Below are 21,601 nucleotides of genomic sequence, written 5' to 3' on the forward strand. Positions count from 1 at the left end.
AGGTGCTCCTCATTTCCTCTTAGCTAGTCAGGCTAAGTTCCTAAAGTGTTTGGAGAGTCACATTTTCCACTGCTGTGTAGCCTCAGCACCTAGAACTGTACCTAACACACAGCAGGCTCTTGGTAAATATTTGTCAAATAGATGAATGAATGAATGAATGCCTTTGTTTGTAGGGATCTTGCTATTGGCCTCCGGCTGAAATTGGGGGATTGGTTTAGAGTACTCCAGCTCCTGAAAACTGGATCTGGTGATGCAGATGACAGTCTCCTGGAACAAGCCAACAATGCCATTGGAGACTACTTTGCTGATCGACAAAAGTGGTATGTAACTTACCTGGAGCTCCTCAAGCATTCATGCAACACTTAGTAGCTGCCTGAGTACTTCTCTAGGAAGTAATCCTGGGGAAATGAAGATCATTTTCTTGAATTCTAAAATTCAGATAGCTCTAGATTCATCTTGGAAAGCTGGAGATCCTGTGAAGTTGTGAGATGAGCACTATAAAAATTTGTAGTGTATAAACACAAAACTTGTACTTAGCTCCATGCAGCTTTCTGTTTGAGCCTACAGTATATAATTCTAAGGTGTTTTATGATTTATTTTTGAACAAAGTTTAATAAGTGTTTTTATTTGCTTTATTATATATTATTTTCAGAAATCATTGGCTTTTATTCTTTTCATTTTGATTAGTATGCTTATTTATGTCAGCGTTTGGGAGTAAAGCGGTGGTATTTCTTAAGAATAGTCAAGGAATGTTACAACTAGAATATGCTTTAGATTTTTTTCCCCATTTATATGTTTGAAAGTTATTCTGGAGCTGAAGATAATGAACAGTAATACTAGTACTGGGAATTATGATGAAGGAACATTTTGGTTGAAAGTGCTTATTTATCAGGAGATTCACATTAGTTTTAAAAGTTTTTCCTTTTTTCTTTCTGTAGGTTGAATGCTGTACAATATTATGTACAAGGACGGAACCAGGAACGCTTAGCTGAATGTTACTATATGTTAGAGGATTATGAGGGGTTAGAGAACCTTGCCATTTCACTTCCAGAAAACCACAAGTTACTTCCAGTAGGTATTGCAAATTTTAGTTTTTGGAATTGTTAGGTTACTTTATAAAATTTTATGTTATAGTCAGGAAATATCTCCCACAATAAAGAAAATTAAAAATCTATAATGTTACAGTTTCTTAGACATGGAATGATGCTTTTAATTATAAAGTAATATATAAATAATATAGAATGCTTGAAAATGGAGGAGGAAAAGTCAGTCACATTCCTACTACTTTAATATGATCACAGTCTTGTGTAGTCTGTTAAGATTTATAAAGTTACTTTTTAAATGTTAGCTGAATACATGAAATATTTACAGATGAAATGATATGTTGCTAGGGATTTGCTTCAAAATAATCTGAAATTGTTTGAAATTTGCTATAACTTAAGTTTAAAAAGATAGCTCAACTTTTATTATGTTATATTAACAATAAAGTATTTCAAGTTAAAAGAGAAATGGAAAGAGTTCTCTTGCTTTCAAATGTTCTTTTAGAGCCTCTTAATTAATTGTTGAATACTGTAAATAAGTTTGTATTTTATGTGTTTAATATGTGAATCACTGAGCCGTACAATACTTCTAGAGCTAGCAGCTCTCAACTGCAGAGTCTGGATGTATATCAGTTGTGAGTTCTGCTTCAAAAATTTGGCCTATTAGTTAATAGATAAGTATAGAATTACGGTAATTCAGTTTTCCCTATTGTGAATTTGAGCGGCTATCTCTGTAATAATGGTATTTTCACTCACCCTTATTTTCAATCCTATGGGTTTTCTTGAGTAGGAAAGAAACTGAAATTACTTAGAACCCTGGGTATAGGGAAGAGTGTATCCTCCGTTAGTGTTGTCTGTTAGATGTGTCTGATGATGCCGATAAACATTTTGCTGTAGGGTATCCAGAATAGTAATATTCCTGAGTAAATGCTAAGTAATTATAACTATAATGATAATTAAATAACTAAAATGGTAAAAATTTTAGTATTATAAATTTTAAATAGAGTTATAGAAGAATTTTTAATAATATGGGAAGGTGTACATAATATTTAAGTAGGAAATACAGGATACAAAATTATGTATTGTGTGATTGTGTACAACACAAACATATACATATATATTCAAAGGACAAAGATGTTAAGAAATTGCACCAGAGTATTGAGAGAGGTTTCTTATGAATGATAAGATTATGAGTAATTTCACTTTTTCATGTTTTGTAATTTTTTTTACAGATAGAATGTATTCCCTTATAATCAGAAAAATATAAGCATTGTTTTAAAAGTTGGATATAAAATATACTTTCATACTTCCAAAAATATTGTAGAAGGGTTGGGGAGGGAAAACCTCTGGCTAATTAGATATTCTGAAAGAAAAAAAAAATGATGTTCTGAAAATGGCCAGTGCAGCTGAACAAGTAGGATTTTTTTTTGTGGTGGTGGTGGTGGTGGTGGTGGTGGTGGTGGTGGTGGTGGTTCTTCCTCGCTGCCACCACTTTCCAAGGGAGCTCTGTTTTGGGTCTAGCTTCCTGAACTGATTAATGGCAGACTTCTCTAGGACATTTCTTTATAGAGGTATTTGAGAGCTCTGTGAATGTGAGATTTCCCTTAAGTCTCTAGTTAATAATTAGCACTGAGTATACCACCAATTGACATAAAGGCTTTTTTCACCCACTGGTGGGGGATTTGTTTTGGAGCTTGACATTTCTGTATACCAGCTACTGAACTGAGATAAGAAAGGAGTGCAGTGTCTTCAGGGCCTCGTTAAAAATCAGATCCACAGCCTGAGCCAGTGAAGCTCTGGATTTATAGGAGTGATGCCTTAGCATCCATTCTCATTTGTACCCTCTGCCCTCGCGTCTGTTTACAAGAAAAATCTGTAACTACCAGTAAATTTAATACTCATACGTCCCTACGGAGTTTTGTTAAATTAAAATATAAGTAATTTCCTTGGTCTGTGAAATCTGATAGTATTGTTTTGTTTGCACAGGAAATAGCACAAATGTTTGTCAGAGTTGGAATGTGTGAACAAGCAGTGACTGCATTTTTGAAATGTAGTCAACCAAAGGCAGCAGTAGATACCTGCGTACATCTCAACCAAGTAGGAACTGAAACTTTCTGTCTGTGCAGCTTATTGTCTTAGGAATTTTTAAGTCAAAGCAAGGTTAAAGTCACCCTAGTGATCTTTTAAAGATTATTGCCAATGTAAGGGTTGGAGAGCCTGACGTGAATTTTATGAAAGGAGCCAGGCGGGTATTCTCTTAATTGAGGACGAAGAAAGTTGCACTTACCTCTTAAAGTGCTACCATGAGGGGTGACCCACTTATAACCAGCTCAGTATGGGAGCATGAACAAACCCTGTGCTTTTAGTCTGGCAAGTTTTTGTCTGGAAGTAATTTCATAATTTTCTGCATTTTGTTAGGGTTGGGTTTTGTTTCCAAAGAAGGACCAGTTAATGGTTGGTCATTGCCTGAGGAAGGAATTGAGTTACTTTATCAATATTTATTTTGGCAAATCTGTTTTCCTTTTCCTTTATAGAAAACATACATTTGATATTTTTAAGAGCTGAAATTAAACTAAAAGTACAGCATTATTATAGAAACTATTGACTATTAATGTATTCTTTTAATATTTTTCTTATTTTTTAAAACCCCTTTTGCTTTATAAAAATAATTTTAAAATGTCAAATCTGATAGGACATTTTCACAACTGAAATTGCATATTTTGTTTTACTATAACATATAAACAAGTGTATCTTTTTCTTGCTTGAAGTTTTGTAAGATTAGAATTACAAGATTAATATGATTATAAACTTTGAAACTTTCATTTTCACATGTATTTCTTAAGCAAATCAGAGTCTTAGAGATCATTTAATCATTTTGACTTATGCTTATAGAACTTATGTTGCTGTGATTTTAAATGCTATTTTTAAAACATACCAGTTTTTAATTTTGAAATAGTGTTTTTACTATAAACTTAAAGCCTTCTTGTGTGAATTTTATGATATATGTGACTGTAAATACTTGGGTGACTGAATGGTGTAATTTTTCTCCTAGTGGAACAAAGCTGTTGAATTGGCTAAAAATCATAGTATGAAAGAAATTGGATCTCTGTTAGCTAGGTATGCATCTCATTTACTGGAAAAGAATAAAACTCTTGATGCCATAGAACTCTATCGGAAAGCCAATTACTTTTTTGATGCTGCTAAACTGATGTTTAAGGTAATGTAAAAATCTTGGTGAATATTTGATTTGTTCCAGTCACAATATTTTAATATATGAAAGAGCACATTCTCCATTTTCTTTGGAAACAAATATTTATTACAGCAAAACCACTCTGGTTTTATTGCTTCTGTATACATTATTTTAGTGTTATTGCCTTTTACCAACAAAGATGTTTATTAATATTAGCAACTTACTAATACCTAAACAGTTGTATGTTGAATACTGGAGTTAACAAAGAGTTAAAGAAATTACTGAGACTGCAAAGTACAAATTTCTACAACAGGGAATTAAATTTTGTTGATAATAGAGTTTTCAGTTCTTTTAAATGTACAAGTTTTAAATATTACGCTTTACATAATATTTATTTGGAGGGAAGATAATTAGTACAGTATTAATGTATACACATTTTACCTTCTATTCTATTCCCATTTGATTTAATGAAAAAGGAAAAATATCTCTTTAAATCGTTTAAATAAGTTTCAGCTTCTGAAGGATGCACCATGTTAACACTATCATATCTTTGTGTACTTGGAACATTATTTTAAAAATCTCTGTATTATGGAAAATACCAGCATTTCATCAACACTTTCCTTATTCTGATTTAGTTATCTAACAGCACCTCTCATTTTCTAAGAGTGATCTGGGTTCCAACTCCTAGGGCTAAATACTAAGGAAAGAACTAAATACGAATAGGTACTAATGAAAAGAAGATAGGTTTTAAAATATTTATCTTAAATAGGTGATATTTATATTCCATCTTACTGATTTTCCTCCTTTTTTAGGGAATCAAATTTGTTAGTTTTGGAAATGATTATATTGTACAAATATAGATAAGAAGTAACTTCCCTCAATTTTTAAAAATGTTTAAGATTGCAGATGAAGAGGCAAAGAAAGGAAGTAAACCTTTACGTGTCAAGAAGCTCTATGTACTGTCAGCCTTACTTATAGAGCAATACCATGAACAGATGAAGAATGCCCAGCGAGGAAAAGTTAAAGGAAAAAGTTCAGAGGTAAAGTAGCACGTTAAATAACATTACATCATTGGAAGTGTTTAAGAAAAAAAAAAAAAGAAACTATTAAACTTCTTTTATGGATAGGTCATTTAATTTGCATGTCTGCATTTGTTTCCTTAAATGATATGAAGAAAAAGAATGACTGATTTAGAATTAGTATTCAAATTCAGAAATTTCTACCTAGAAATATTGAAATTGTTTTTCTGTAATACTAATCTGTAGTCTTTGCTTTAATGTCTTATTTGTTAAAAAATTTTACTTACCTGGGAAATCTTCCTTTCTAATCAGTGAGTTTTAAAACTTTCCTAGATATATTGTTGTAATGCATAAATGAATGTCTGATTAACTTAGAATCTAATTAGTTATATTTTAAAATTTATTCATACCAGTTTAACAAACTATGAATTATAATAAAAAATTAAATCTGTTTTGGGTGCAGTGCTCACACCAGTGATCTCAGTGACTAGGGAGGCTTAGGTGGGAGGATCACTTGAGTCCATGAGTTTGAGATTGCAGTGAGCTATGACCACGCAGCTGCATTCCAGCTTGGGTGACAGAGTAACACCTCATCTCTTAAAAAAAAAAGTCTGTAATCATAGTTTTGTAATGATAAAATCTGCTCATTTAGATACTTTAATGACTGTTGTTATTTGGGAGTTGACACTGTGTGTGCATTTGTGCTGACGGAAAGTGTGGGCTGACTTTACTCGTAGGCCACTTCTGCCTTGGCTGGTTTGCTGGAAGAAGAAGTTCTGTCTACAACAGATCGTTTCACAGATAATGCATGGAGAGGGGCAGAGGCTTACCACTTCTTTATACTTGCACAGAGGCAGCTCTATGAGGGATGTGTGGACACTGCGCTGAAGACAGGTGGGCATGTCACCTGATGTGTATAGTATGTCTGAAAATTATAAATTGAGTATGAAGGGCCAGCTTCTTCAATTTGCCTTTATGTGGCCTTCAATAACATTTTTTCCTATGGATTTATTTTCCTATGTTTGAGTCTTATGCATTCCCATTTTTGAAGTTTTTTTTAATACAGAGAAAACACATAGTTCACAGAAATGTCAGAAATTTGAGATAAGCAAAAAGAATGTGTATAGCATTCATATGGCTAGCCATTCAAAGTTAAATACTTCATAGCCAAGTTCATATTTTTTGGAGAAAAATATATATACATGTATCTATTAAATATATTTAATACATATATTTAAATACATAAAATATATTTAATACATACATTCAGATAATTTTATTCTTTACAATATCGGGAGTATAACATGGCATGCTTTTATGTACTTTTTGAAAACCACGTTTTAAAATATTTCCATATTTTACATATACATTGCTATAGCATTTATCTTGTGTTTTATAAAAGTGATACTTAGCTAATAATTTCAACCAAAACAGAAAAATATGAAGAAAAAGTAAAATAATCTAACAACTTGTAAAATAATCCTATAACTCAGAGGTAATCATTGCTAAGGTTTGGGTAAACTTCCTTTTAGATGTTTCTACATGCAGGAGCATGGTTTTTTCCCTCAGCAGTATATTATAGTTCTTTCCTCATTCTTAAACAGAGATCTATATAAACATTCTACCTAATATTCCATGGTATTTGTGTACTGTAATTGATAGAAGATTATTTACATGTAATATCAGGATCTCAATTTCTTCTTAACAATAACAATATTCTAGAATTTAGATATATGAACTCCAGAGAGTGTAATTATGACAATTATGTTGTAAGCCAAAGCATATGAATGACTAAATCATTACTGGTCTTTCAGCTTGGCCATAGCAAGCACTGTCATGACACCCCACCCTTCCTCTGTCATATTGGTGACATCATCCATTTGCTGCTCACATCATCACCATATGCACATCACACTCTAATCCTAATACATCATGAATCTGTATTCCAATGGCATGATATTAAAAGAAAACTTTTAGAGAAATTCTTTTATTTGAATATTTCTGGAATTCTATAGGGATGATTTTTATTTTTAATTATTTTTATAAGAGCTCTTTAGAGACCATATGTAATAATCCTCTTTCATATATATTGATTTTCCCTAGCATTTATAAGTTACAGTTACTTGATCCTTTCTAAGCTTCAGTTTCTCTTTGTGTAAAGAAAGGATAATAGTATCTTCCTCAGCCGGGTGCAGTGGCTCATGCTTGTAATCCCAGCACTTTGGGAGGCCGAGGCGGGTGGATCACAAGGTCAGGAGATCGAGAGCATCCTGGCTAACACAGTGAAACCCTGTCTTTACTAAAAATACAAAAAAATTAGCTGGGTGTGGTGGCAGGTGCCTGTAGTCCCAGCTACTTGGGAGGCTGAAGCAGGAGAATGGTGTGAACCTGGGAGGCGGAGCTTGCAGTGAGCCGAGATCGCACCGCTGCACTCCAGCCTGGGTGACAGAGTGAGATTCTGTCTCAAAAAAAAAAAAATAGTATCTTCCTCATAGAGTTATTGTAATGATTGAGAAGTTCATGAAAAGAAAACTCACTTATTATGCTGCCTGGACATTGTGAGCCCTCAATAAGTGGTAGCTGTGATGATGATATTAATAGTTTTTTTAATATAGTCATGTCTGTCAGTCTTTTACTTCATATTTTTCTCTTAGGAATCATGCTTAGGAATTCCTTCAAGTTTGTTAAATATTATGTTTATTATAACATCTAAGTTATCCTGAAACCATATATTAGGTTTATTCTTTCTTAACAGATTTGAAATTCTACCTTAATGTGCCGAGACCAGCTCAGTCAGGGAGACCCTAACCAAGTGGCGCTAGAAGAATTAAAGACACACACACAGAAATATAGAGGTGTGAAGTGGGAAATCGGGGGTCTCACAACCTTCAGAGCTGAGAGCCCCAAACAGAGATTTACCCACGTATTTATTAACAGCAAGCCAGTCATTAGCATTGTTTCTATAGATATTCGATTAACTAAAAGTATCCCTTATGGGAAACGAAGGGATGGGCTGAAATAAAGGGATGGGTCTGGCTAGTTATCTGCAGCAGGAGCATGTCCTTAAGGCACAGATCGCTCATGCTACTGGTTGTGGTTTAAGAACTCCTTTAAGCAGTTTTCTGCCCTGGGTGGGCCAGGTGTTCCTTGCCCTCATTCTAGTAAACCACAACCTTCCAGCGTGGGTGTTATGGCCATCATGAACCTGTCACAGTGCTGCCGAGATTTTGTTTATGGCCAGTTTTGGGGCCAGTTTATGGCCAGATTTTGAGGGGGGCCTGTTCCCAACATGTCCCCCTTCTTTGATTTGCAAATCTATAAAGGCAAGGGCAGCTTTGTCATGGTGAGCTACTTCTTGCAGGAGTCAGGATCCACATCTGCAGACTATAGAAAGACAAACAACACAGATTAAAAGCACAGTCATCATTGAAATTACAGGGCTTCCAAGTGTTTTTATCCATTTTAATGGGTTACTAGCTGCTAATCTGTCTGCAGCTCCTTTAAGCACTCCAGTTCTTGGCATTAAAGTCAGGTGTGCCTGGGATGCTTTGAATATTTGTTCTTTTAATTTTGCTATATCCAAAAACAAGTTTGTAGAGTGTCCTTCTAGACGCTTTTTTATTCTTTCCCAAATTTTGATCTTGTTAAGAGCTATTAATAGTTTCCACAAATCCTTAATGTTTAGCTCCTAGAGCGGGCCATATCATTTGAGGTTGAGGTGCCACTATACCACCATGGTTCTAGATAATAGGAACTCTTGCCGTACTTCTTATTATATCTACCACCTGAACATTTTGTTGAGACCATCTGAACATAAGTATGGCCATGGCACGCAGACTGAGAAGTGCAATTCAAGCTAAACATCCCCTTAGGGGACCAATTAATAATGATTCCATAGGAATCATTGTGCAGCACCTCTGCCTGTTCTGCAATGCAATCTTCCTAAACAAGTACGTTCATTTTTTTCTGGCCAGGTTCAATTTTGTTTACAAATAGGTTTTTGAGGGCGGTATGCCTCAATTATAGGAGCAGATTTATTATGGTAAATACTGAGATCAGAAAGCTGTGTAACTGCATCATAGAGTGATTACATCTAGGCATTATTGCCAGCCAAGATTGATAAATATGCCCAATAAGTGTAATTGTTCCCTGTGTCAGCCCTTACTGAAGGAATACTCATAGCAGTGGTGATAACCGCTGTCATAGCTACCATTAAATTACTCATTGTGACTGGTTGTCCCACTTTCCTCAGGTTTTCTTCCGCCATCTGTGACAGCTTCTTGATCTGTCCCCAGGTAGTTGACTGTGTTCAACGGGTGTTGCTTGTGACAGCTGGGGTCCTCCTCAGTGTCAGTCTCGAAATGGCTGCAACAGGGTGGGGGGTCCTCGAGATCCTCCCGGAATCTCTTCCTTGGCATCTGGCTCATGATAAGGTTTCAGGTGTCTTGATGGTATCCAAATCGGCTGTTGATTTTGGCCTGGAGAAACACAAGCATAACCTCTACCCCAAGTTATTATTTTACCTATTTCCCAACTTTTTGTTATCAGATCTCTCCACCAAACTAGTTGTTCTGCTTCTGTCTTTGCAGCTGGTTTCTGTAGATGTTGTTCAGCTGCTGATAACATCTGGCATTTGGGCAGGCTCAAAAAATTTAAAGTTAATAATGCTAGATTCAATTGTGTATGGGCTGTCCCATAATCCCTGTCTCTCCCTCTTTTTTGTTTTTGTCATCAGTTGTTCATCTGTATGAAATCATAACTGAGCATTTTCAATTAACTGTGTAGAATGAACCACGTATGAAGAATCAGATATCACATTAACAGGCAAATCAAAAGCAGTCATTACCTCAATTACAGCTACAAGCTTCGCTTTTTGAACTGAAGTATAGGGCGTCTGGAAAACTTTACCTTTTGATCCAGAATAAGAAGCTTTACCATGACTAGACCCATCTGTAAAACAGTGAAAACACTTAGCAGGCTGCAGGTTGTTTACCACAGGAATTGTAAATGCAAACTGTTCACAGTCTTGCTCAGCTAAGGGGATAGTAAAGAAACAGTCTTTTAAATCTATGACTATTAAAGGCCAATTTTTTGGAATTATAGCAGGAGAAGGCAATCCTGGCTGTAATGCTCCCATAGGTTGTATAACTGAATTGATGGCTCTTAAGTCAGTTAAAATTCTCCATTTACCTGATTTTTTCTTAATTACGCAAACTGGAGAATTCCAAGGGGAAAATGTTGGAGCTATGTGCCCATTTTCTAATTGTTTAGTAACTAATTTCTCTAAAGCCTCCGGTTTCTCTTTACTTAGTGGCCATTATTCTATCCAAATTGGCTTATCTGTTAACCATTTTAAAGGTATAGCTTCTGGAGGCTTAACAATGAGCACCATCAAAAATGATATCCTAATCTTTGGCGGGAACTTTGTCTTTCCACTTGAAGCGGTTCTTCCAAAGCTTGCAGATTTTTTTCTAGTCCCATACCAGGGATATACCCCATTTCATGCATTATATGTTGACTTTGAGGGCTATATAATGGTTCTGGAATTAGAACTTGTGCTCCCCATTGTTGCAATAAATCTCTCCCCCATAAATTTGTAGGTACAGAAGTTGTAATTGGTTGAATAGTCCCAGGTTGTCCATCGGGCCCTTCACAATGCAAAATATAACTACTTTGATATACTTCAGGGGCTTTACCAACTCCAACTATGTTAAGTTGAGTGGGTTGAATTGGCCACGCAGATGGCCAGTGCTGTAGAGAAATGATTGAAATGTCCGCTCCTGTATCTACCAAACCTTTAAATTTTTTTCCCTAAATAGTTACTTCACAGGTAGGACGTTTATCAGTAATTTGATTTACCCAATAAGCTGCTTTGCCTTGTTTATTTCTGCTTCCAAATATATTGTGTTGGTTTAATTTCACTTTTCCCCATTCCCACATATGGCAGAATAAGGAGCTATGCTATGCACTCTCCTGGCTCTGCTTTCTAGGGAACAGAAGTAGATATAACAATTTGAATTTCCCCATTGTATTCTGAATCCATGACTCCTGTATGTATTTATACCCCTTTTAAACTTAAACTAGACTTTCCTAAAAGTAATCCTATTGTCCCCACTGGCAAGGGTCCACAGACCCTTTGCGGGGGTTCCCCAGGCAGAAGGCTCACAGTTTTGTGCAGCATAAATCTACTGCGGCACTACTGGCTGTGGTGGGGAACAGACATTGTACAGGGGTGAGGGAATGGCCTGAGCTGGAAATGCACCGGTTTGGAATGGGGCCCAGGACGGGCCCCTCGTTGCATTTCCCGAAGTCAGGTTCCCATCTTTATTAAACTTAGAGTGACACTGATTAGCCCAATGTTGTCCTTTTTTACATTTTGGACATATTTCAGGCTCAGCAGTTTTCTTTTTTCAGCTATCTGGTGGCCTGACTTGCTGATTTTTTCTACATTCTTTTTTAGTATGACCATGCTTCCCACAGTTAAAACAACCTCCAGGAAATGGAGTATTTCCTTTATCCACTCTTAGTCCTGCCATTGCTCGTGCTAGCAGAGTAGCCTTATGCAGATTACCTCCGATAACATCACAGGCCTTGATAAAATCAACTAAATGTGCTTTCCCTCTGATAGGTCGCAGAGCAGCCTGGCAGTCAGGATTAGCATTGTCAAAAGCTAATAACTGCAGCACTATATCCTGAGCAGCCAAGTCTGCAATCACCTTTTTGTTTTGAGATGAAATCTCACTCTGTCGCCCAGCCTGGAGTGCAGTGGTGCGATCTCGACTCACTGCAAGCTCCGCCTCCCGGGTTCACGCCATTCTCCTGCCTCAGCCTCCTGATTAGCTGGCACTACAGGCGCCCGCCACCACAGCCGGCGAATTTTTTGTATTTTTAGTAGAGATGGGGTTTCACCATGTTAGCCAGGATGGTCTCGATCTCCTGACCTTGTGATCCACCCCCCTCAGCCTCCCAAAGTGCTGGGATTACAGGCATGAGCCACTGCACCCGGCCTGCAATTACCTTTTTAAGAGACTCCTGTAACCAAGCTATAAAATCCACATATGGTTCTTTTGGTCCCTGTTTTATAGCACTAAAGGAAGCGTATTGTTCTCCACATGAAGGGATTTTTTCCCAAGCTCTAATGCACACTCCTCTAAGCTGTTCTATGGCATCATCCTGCATGACCACTTGTGCATCTAAACCAGCCCAGCCGCCAACCCCCAAAAGTTGGCCTATAGTTATATTAATTTGAGGCTGGGCCTGGGCGTTGCAAGCAGCCTGAATGGAAGCTTCATGGGCCCACCAAGTTTTAAATTGTAAGAACTGAGCAGGAGTTAGACAAGCTTGAGTAAGAGCATCCCAGTCAGTAGGAATCATCTGACTGGAAACAGCAACATTCTTTAACAGTCCCATTACAAAATGAGAACCTGGTCCATACTGATTTATAGCTTGTTTAAATTATTTGAGCAATTTAAAAGGAAAAGGCTCAAATGTAGCTGTAATATTTCCCCGTTGTTCTGGGGGGTGTATTCTAACAGGGAACTGTCAAGCCTGTAAATCACCCTCTCGTCTAGCTTGCTGAATTCCTGCCTGAATAGAACTAAGAGCAGTCGCTCAAGGTGCTGTTCGAACAGTCACTGGGGCAACTACTTTTCATCCAGTGTCCTCTGGAAAAGAAAGATCTGGAGGGTCATTTTCTTCAAAATAATAATGAGGGGGTGCAGAAGGATAGGGATGAACCTCTCTCCTTTACCGCTTTAGCTTTAGCTGGCAAATAAACCTGCTCTGTAATCTCTTCTGTTACTTCGTTATACTCTCCTTCCTCCTCATCATCAGTGTGAAAAAGTTCCAAGGTGGAACGAACCACAGCCCACACTTGTCCCATTGTTACCCTGATGCTTCCGAGCTCCCCTTCTTACTCACTACGGGGATTGCTTTAAGAGTACTCAGGTGTCCTCCAGCTAGTTCCACGTTCTCCAACTGTCGCTCCAGCGACCCTTTGATCTGGATTCGAGCCCTCACGGTGGATGCCACTTGCCGAGACCAGCTCGGTCGGGGAGACCCTAACTCAGTGGTGCTGAAGGAATTAAAAACACACACACAGAAATATAGAGGTGTGAAGTGGGAAATCAGGGGTCTCACAACCTTCAGAGCTGAGAGCCCTGAACAGAGATTTACCCATGTATTTATTAACAGCAAGCCAGTCATTAGCATTGTTTCTATAGATATTTGATTAACTAAAAGTATCCCTTATGAGAAATGAAGGAATGGGCTGAAATAAAGGGATGGGTCTGGCTAGTTATCTGCAGCAAGAGCATGTCCTTAAGGCACAGATCGCTCATGCTACTGGTTGTGGTTTAAGAACTCCTTTAAGCAGTTTTCTGCCCTGGGCAGGCCAGGTGTTCCTTGCCCTCATTCCAGTAAACCCACAACCTTTCAGCGTGGGTGTTATGGCCATCATGAACCTGTCACAGTGCTGCCGAGATTTTGTTTATGGCCAGTTTTGGGGCTGGTTTATGGCCAGATTTTGGGGAGCCTGTTCCCAACATTCATAAAACTAAATTTATACTTTTTTTTTTATTATACTTTAAGTTCTGGGGTACATGTGCAGAATGTGCAGGTTTGTTAGATAGGTATACACATGCGTTGGTGGTTTGCTGCACCCATCAACCCGTCATCTACATTAGGTATTTCTCCTTATGCTATCCCTCCCCCAGCCCCCCACCCCCTACAGGCCCCGGTGTGTGATCTCCTGCCCCTGTGTCCATGTGTTCTCATTGTTCGACTCCCACTTATGAGTGAGAACCTGAGGTGTTTGGTTTTCTGTTCTTGTGTTACTTTGCTGAGAATGATGGTTTCCAGCTTCATCCACATCCCTCCAAAGGACATGAATGCATCCTTTTTTATGGCTGCATAGTATTCCCTGGTGTATATGTGCTGCATTTTCTTTATCCAGTCTATCATTGATGGGCATTTGGGTTGGCTCCAAATCTTTGCTATTGTGAACAGTGCTGCAGTAAGCATACATGTGCATGTGTCTTTATAGTAGAATGATTTATAATCCTTTGGGTATATACCCAGTAATGGGATTGCTGGGTCAAATGGTATTTCTAGTTCTAGATCCTTGAGGAATCGCCACACTGTCTTCCACAATGGTTGAACTCATTTACACTCCCACCAACAGTGTAAAAGCATTCCTATTTCTCCACGTCCTCTCTAGCATCTGTTGTTTCCTGACTTTTTAATGATCACCATTCTAACTGGTGTGAGATGGTATCTCATTGTGGTTTTGATTTGCATTTCTCTAATGACCAGTGATGATGAGCTTTTCTTCATGTTTGTTGGATGCAAAAATGTCTTCTTTTGAGAAGTTTCTGTTCATATCCTTCACCCACTTTTTGATGGAGTTATTTGTTTTTTTCTTGTAAATTTGTTTAAGTTCTTTGTAGATTCTGGATATTAGCCCTTTGTCAGATGGGTAGGTTGCAAAAATTTTCTGTAGGTTGCCAGTTCACTCTGTTGATAGTTTCTTTTGCTGTGCAGAAGCTCTTTAGTTTAATCAGATCCCATTTTTCTATTTTGGCTTTTGTTGCCACTGCTTTTGGTGTTTTAGTTATGAAGTCTTTGCCCATGCCTATGTCCTGAATGGTATTGCCTAGGTTTTCTTCTAGGGTTTTTATGGTTTTAGGTCTTACATTTAAGTCTTTAATCCATCTTGAGTTAATTTTTGTATAAGGTGTAAGGAAGGGATTCAGTTTCAGCTTTCTGCATATGGCTAGCCAGTTTTGCCAACATCATTTATTAAATAGGGAATCCTTTCCCCATTTCTTGTTTTTGTCAGGTTTCTCAAAGATCAGATGGTTGTAGATGTTTGGCGTTGTTTCTGAGGCCTCTGTTCTGTTCCATTGGTCTATATATCTGTTTTGGTACCAGTACCGTGCCGTTTTTGTTGCTGTAGCCTTGTAGTATAGTTTGTAGTCAGATAGTGTGATGCTTCCAGCTTTGTTCTTTTTGCTTAGGATTGTGTTGGCTATGCGGGCTCTTTTTTGGTTCCATATGAAATTTAAAGTTTTTTCTAATTCTGTAAAGAAAGTCAATGGTAGCTTGATTGGGATAACATTGAATCTATAAATTACTTTGGGCAGTATGGCCATTTTGATGATATTGGTTCTTCCTATCCATGAGCATGGAATGTTTTTGCATTTGTTTGTGTCCTCTCTTATTTTCTTGAGCAGTGGTTTGTAGTTCTCCTTGAAGAGGTCCTTCACATCCCTTGTAAGTTGTATTCCTAGGTATTTTATTCTCTTTGTAGCCATTGTGAATGGGAGTTCACTCACGATTTGGCTCTCTGTTTGGCTGTTTTTGGTGTATAGGAATGTTTGTGATTTTTGCACATTGATTTTGTATCCTGAGACTTTGCTGAAGTTACTTATCAGCTTAAGGAGATTTGGGGCTGAGATGATGGAGTTTTCTAAATATACAATCATGTCATCTGCAAACAGGGACAATTTGACTTCCTCTTTTCCTAATTGAATATCCTTTATTTCTTTCTCCTGCCTGATTGTCTTGGCCAGAACTTCCAATACTGTGTTGAATAGGAGTGGTGGGAGAGGGCATCCTTGTCCTGTGCTGGTTTTCAAAGGGAATGCTTCCAGGTTATGCCCATTCAGTATGATATTGGCTGTGGGTTTGTCATAAATGGCTGTTATTATTTTGAGATATGTTCCATCAGTGCCTAGTTTGTTGAGAGTTTTTCATATGAAGGCTGTTGAATTTTGTTGAAGGCTTTTTCTGCATCTGTTGAGATAATCATGTGGTTTATGTCACTGGTTTTGTTTATGTGGTGGATTATATTTATTGATTTGTGTATGTTGAACCAGCCTTGCATCCCAGGGATGAAGCCAACTTGATCATGGTGGATAAGCTTTCTGATGCACTGCTGGATTTGGTTTGCCAGTATTTTATTGAGGATTTTCTCATAGATGTTCATCAGGGATATTGGCCTGAAATTTTTTTTGTGTGTGTGTCTCTGCCACATTTTGGTAGCAGGATGATGCTGGCTTCATAAAATGAGTTAGGGAGGATTCCCTCTTTTTCTGTTGTTTGGAATAGTTTCAGAAGGAATAGTACCAGCTCCTCTTTATACCTCTGGTAGAATTTGGCTGTGAATCCGTCTGGTCCTGGACTTTTTTTGGTTGGTGGGCTATGAATTGCTGCTCAATTTCAGAACTTGTTATTGATCTGTTCAGGGATTCGACTTCTTCCTGGTTTAGTCTTGGGAGGGTGTATGTGTCCAGGAATTTATCCATTTCTTCTAGATTTTCTAGTTTATTTGCATAGAGGTGTTGATAGTCTTCTCTGGTGGTAGTCTGTATTTCTGTGGGATTGGTGGTGATATCCCTTTTATCATTTTTTATTGCATCTATTTGATTCTTCTCTCTTTTCTTCTTTCATAGTCTAGTGGTCTATCTATTTTGTTGTTGTATTCAAAAAACCAGTTCCTGGATTCATTGATTTTTTGAAGGGTTTTTTGTATCTCTATCTCCTTCAGTTCTGCTGTGATCTTAGTTATTTCTTGTCTTCTGCTAGCTTTTGAATTTGTTTGCTCTTGCTTCTCTAGTTCTTTTAATTGTGATGTTAGGGTGTTGATTTTAGATCTTTCCTGCTTTCCTGTGTGGGCATTTAGTGCTATAAATTTTCCTCTACACACTGCTTTAAATGCATTCCAGAAATTCTGCTGCACTGTGTCTTTGTTCTCATTGGTTTCAAAGAACATCTTTATTTCTGCCTTCATTTCGTTATTTACCCAGTAGTCATTCAGGAGAAGGTTGTTCAATTTCCAGGTAGTTATGTGGTGTTGATGAGTTTCTTTTTTTTTCTTTTCCTTTTTCTTTTTTTTTTTTTGAGATGGAGCCTCGCTCTGTCACCCAGGTTGGAGTGCAGTGGTGCAATCTCAGCTCACTGCAAGCTCCGCCTCCTGGGTTCACGCCATTCTCCTGCCTCAGCCTCCCAAGTAGCTGGGACTACAGGCGCCCGCCACCATGCCTGGCTAAATTTTTTGTATTTTTAGTAGAGATGGGGTTTCACCATGTTAGCCAGGATGGTCTCAATCTCCTGACCTCGTGATCCACCCGCCTTGGCCTCCGAAAGTGCTGGAATTACAGGCGTGAGCCACTGCGCCTGGCCTTGATGAGTTTCTTAATCCTGAGTTCTAATTTGATTGCACTGTGGTCTGAGAGACCATTTGTTATGATTTCTGTCTTTTGCATTTGCTGAGGAGTGTTTTACTTCCAATTATGTGGTCAGTTTTAGAATAACTGCCATGTGGTGCTGAGAAGAATGTATATTCTGTTGATTTGGGGCGGAGAGTTCCGTAGATGTCTATTAAGTTCACTTGGTCCACAGCTGAGTTCAAGTCCTGGATATCCTTGTTAATTTTCTGTCTTGTTGATCTGTCTAATATTGACAATGGGGTGTTGAAGTCTCCCACTATTATTGTGTGGGAGTCTAAGTCTCTTTGTAGGTTTCTAAGAACTTACTTTATGAATTTGGGTGTTCCTGTATTGGGTCCATATATATTTACAATGGTTAGCTCTTCTTGTTGCATTGATCCCTTTAACATTATGTAATGCCCTTCTTTGTCTCTTTTGCTTTTTGTCAGTTAAAGTCTGTTTTTTCAGAGACTAGGATTGCAACCCCTGCTTTTTTTTCTTATTATTGCTTTCCATTTCCTTGGTAAATATTCCTCCATCCCTTTGTTTTGAGCCTATGTATGTCTTTGCCCATGAGATGGGTCTCCTGCATACAGCACACCAATAGGTCTTGACTCTTTATCCAATTTGCCAGTCTGTGTCTTTTAATTGGGGCATTTAGCCCGTTTACATTTAAGGTTAATATTGTTATGTGTGAATTTGATCCTGCCATTATGATGCTAGCTGGTTATTCTGTCTGTTAGCTGATGCAGTTTCTTCATAGCTTCGATGCTCTTTACAATTTGGTATGTTTTTGCAGTGGCTGGTACTGGTTGTTCCTTTCCATGTTTAGTGCTTCCTTCAGGAGCTCTTGTAGGAGAGGCCTGATGGTGACAAAATATCTCAGCATTTCCTTGTCTGTAAAGGATTTTATTTCTCCTTTGCTTATGAAGCTTAGTTTGGTTGGATATGAAATTCTGGGTTGAAAATTCTTTTCTTTAAGAATGTTGAATATTGGCCCCCACTCTCTTCTGGCTTTTAGGGTTTCTGCCGAGAGATCTGCTGTTAGTCTGATGGGCTTCCCTTTGTGGGTAGCCCGACCTTTCTCTCAGGTTGCCGTTAACATTTTTTCCTTCATTTCAACCTTGGTGAATCTGACAATATGTGTCTTGGTGTTGCTGTTCTCGAGGAGTATCTTTATGGTGTTCTGTGTATTTCCTGAATTTGAATGTTGGCCTGCCTTGCTAGGTTGGGGATTTTCCTGGATAATATCCTGAAGAGTGTTTTCCAACTTGGTTCCATTCTCCCCATCACTTTCAGGTACACCAATCAAACGTAGATTTGGCCTTTTCACATAGTCCCATACTTCTTGGAGGCTTTGTTCATTTCTTTTCACTCTTTTTTCTCTAATCTTGTTTTCTTGCTTTATTTCATTGAGTTGATCTTCAATGTCTGATATCCTTTCTTCTGCATGATCAGTTTGGCTATTGATACTTGTGTATGCTTCACGAAGTTCTTGTGCTGTGTTTTTCAGCTCCATCAGGTCATTTATGTTCTTCTCTAAACTGGTTATTCTAGTTAGCAATTCGTCTAACCTTTTTTCAAGGTTCTTAGCTTCCTTGCATTAGGTTAGAACATGCTCCTTTACCTTGGAGAAGTTTGTTATTACCCACCTTCTGAAGCCTGCTTCTGCCAGTTAATCAAATTCATTCTCCATCCAGTTTTGTTCCCTTGCTGGTGAGGAGTTGTGATCCTTTGTAGGAGAAGAGGTGTTTTGATTTTTGGAATTTTCAGCCTTTTTGCTCTGGTTTCTCCCCATCTTCATGGATTTGTCTACCTTTGGTCTTTGAAGTCGGTGACCTTCGGATGGGGTCTCTGAGTGGACATCCTTTTTGTTGGTGTTGATACTATTCCTTTCTGTTTGTTAGTTTTCCTTCTAACAGTCAGGCCCCTCTCCAGCAGGTGTGCTGGAGTTTGCTGGAGGTCCGCTCCAGACCCTGTTTGCCTGGGTATCACCAGTGGAGGCTGCAGAGCAGCAAAGGTTGCTGCCTGTTCCTTTGGAAGCTTTGTCCCAGAGGGGCACCTGCCAGATGCCAGCCAATGCTGTCCTGTATGTGGTCTCTGTCGGCCCCTACTGGGAGGTGCCTCCTAGTCAGGATACATGGGGGTCAGGGACCCACTGGGAGGTGTTTCCTAGTCAGGATACATGGGGGTCAGGGACACACTTGAGGAGGCAGTCTGTCCCTTATCAGAGCTTGAACACTGTGCTGGTTGATCCGCTGCTGTCTTCAGAGCTGCCAGGTAGGGACGTTTAAGTCTGTTGGAGCTGCGCCCATAACCACCCCTTTCCCCAGGTGCTTTGTCCCAGGGAGGTGGAAGTTTTATCTATAAGTCCCTGACTGGGGCTGCTGGCTTTTTTTCAGAGATGTCCTGCCCAGAGAGGAGGTAGTCTGGCTGCAGGGGCCTTGCTGAGCTGGGGTGGGCTCCGCCCAGTTTCAACTTCCCAGCGGCTTTGTTTACACTGTGAGGGTGAAACCGCCTACTCAAGCCTCAGCAATGGTGGATGCCTCTTCCCCCACCAAGCTCAAGCATCCCAGGTTAGCTCAAACTACTGTGCTAACCGCGAGACTTTCAAGCCAGTGGATCTTGAGCTTACTGGGCTCCATGGGGGTGGGACCTGCTGAGCCAGACCCCTTGGCTCCCTGGCTTCAGCCCTCTTTCCAGGGGAGTGAATGGTTCTGTCTTGATGGTGTTCCAGGCGCCACTGGGGTATGAAGAAAAACTCCTGCAGCTAGCTTGGTGTCAGCTCAAACGGCCGCCCAGTTTTGTGCTGGAAACCCAGGGCCCTGGTGGCGTGGGCAGTGAAAGGAATCTCCTGGTCTGCAGGTTGTGAAGACTGTGTTAAAAATGCAGTATCTGGGCAGGAGTGCACGGTACAGTCCCTAATGGCTTCCCTTGGCTAGGAGAGGGATTTCCCCATCCCCTTGCATTTCCCAGGTGAGGTGACGCCCCACCCTGCTTTGGCTCATCCTCCTTGGGCTGCACCCACTGTCCAACTAGTCCCAATGAGATGAACCTGGTACCTCAGTTGGAAATGCGGAAATCACCCACCTTCTGCGTCGATCTTGCTGGGAGCTGCAGACCAGAGCTGTTCCTATTTGTCCATCTTGCCAGCCAAGGCCAACTTTTTTTTTTTTTTTTTTTTTAGACGGAGTCTCACTCTGTTGCCCTGGCTAGAGTGCAGTGGCACAATCTCAGCTCACTGCACGCTCCATGAGGTCAACTTTTTTAGATCTCACATATGAGTGAGAACATGTGATATTTGTCAGAAACATCTATTTTAGAAATCACTTATGTATCTGTCTGTGTTTCTTTTTTTTTGTTTTGTTTTTTTTTTTTTGAGACGGAGTCTCGCTCTGTCGCCCAGGCTGGAGTGCAGTGGCGCGATCTCGGCTCACTGCAAGCTCCGCCTCCCGGGTTCACGCCATTCTCCTGCCTCAGCCTCCCGAGTAGCTGGGACTACAGGCGCCCGCTACCACGCCCGGCTAATTTTTTGTATTTTTAGTAGAGACGGGGTTTCACCGTGTTAGCCAGGATGGTCTCGATCTCCTGACCTCGTGATCCGCCCGCCTCGGCCTCCCAAAGATGTATCTGTGTTTCTAAAGATTTGTAGTTTTCTTCTTGCTGGCTCTAAAGGTTTATTTTTCAGTTTATTCCTAGTTTTGTTGTCATTAATGAGGTTGTAAATTTTTTTTCTAATTGGTTATTAGTTATATATAAAAATTATTTTTATGTTTATTTTATAACTGACCTTCATTTAGTTTTAACTAATATGTGACATAAATTATACACTGTTTAAAATAGCTGTATCATATTCAATTTATACACCATTTCTAGACTTAAAAGAACAATTAGATCTTTAACTTGAGATGCTTCACCTACTGGGTGAAGATCTCTATATGCCTCATTTTTTTTTTTTTTGTCAGTGGTAAGACGATCTGAAACAATGTATGACCTGTAAATTATTACCCTTGAACCTATTATGCTTTGGATATGAAATTAGAGGATATTGTTTATTGTAACTGAGTGATTACATTTTATATACATTTTTTCTACTACACTTTGTTGTAAATACTTGACCCCAGAACCAGTTTATAGGATTCT

General features: G+C 38.9%; 1 protein-coding gene across 2 annotated transcripts in view; it reads left to right on the top strand.

The window, feature by feature from the left end:
- WDR35 (WD repeat domain 35) overlaps positions 1 to 21,601 on the top strand; it is a 78,039-nt gene that overhangs the window by 54,428 nt on the left and 2,010 nt on the right. For both annotated transcript variants that reach the window (XM_034952656.3, XM_003827005.6), the window contains 6 exons: positions 174 to 320; positions 939 to 1,071; positions 3,027 to 3,137; positions 4,093 to 4,257; positions 5,130 to 5,270; positions 5,987 to 6,143. In XM_034952656.3, the coding sequence (XP_034808547.1) occupies positions 174 to 320; positions 939 to 1,071; positions 3,027 to 3,137; positions 4,093 to 4,257; positions 5,130 to 5,270; positions 5,987 to 6,143 (854 nt within the window). The remainder of the gene's footprint in view (positions 1 to 173; positions 321 to 938; positions 1,072 to 3,026; positions 3,138 to 4,092; positions 4,258 to 5,129; positions 5,271 to 5,986; positions 6,144 to 21,601) is intronic.

This window comes from Pan paniscus, chromosome 12 (genome assembly GCF_029289425.2).
Source record: "Pan paniscus chromosome 12, NHGRI_mPanPan1-v2.0_pri, whole genome shotgun sequence".
NCBI classification, from domain to species: Eukaryota; Metazoa; Chordata; class Mammalia; order Primates; family Hominidae; genus Pan; species Pan paniscus.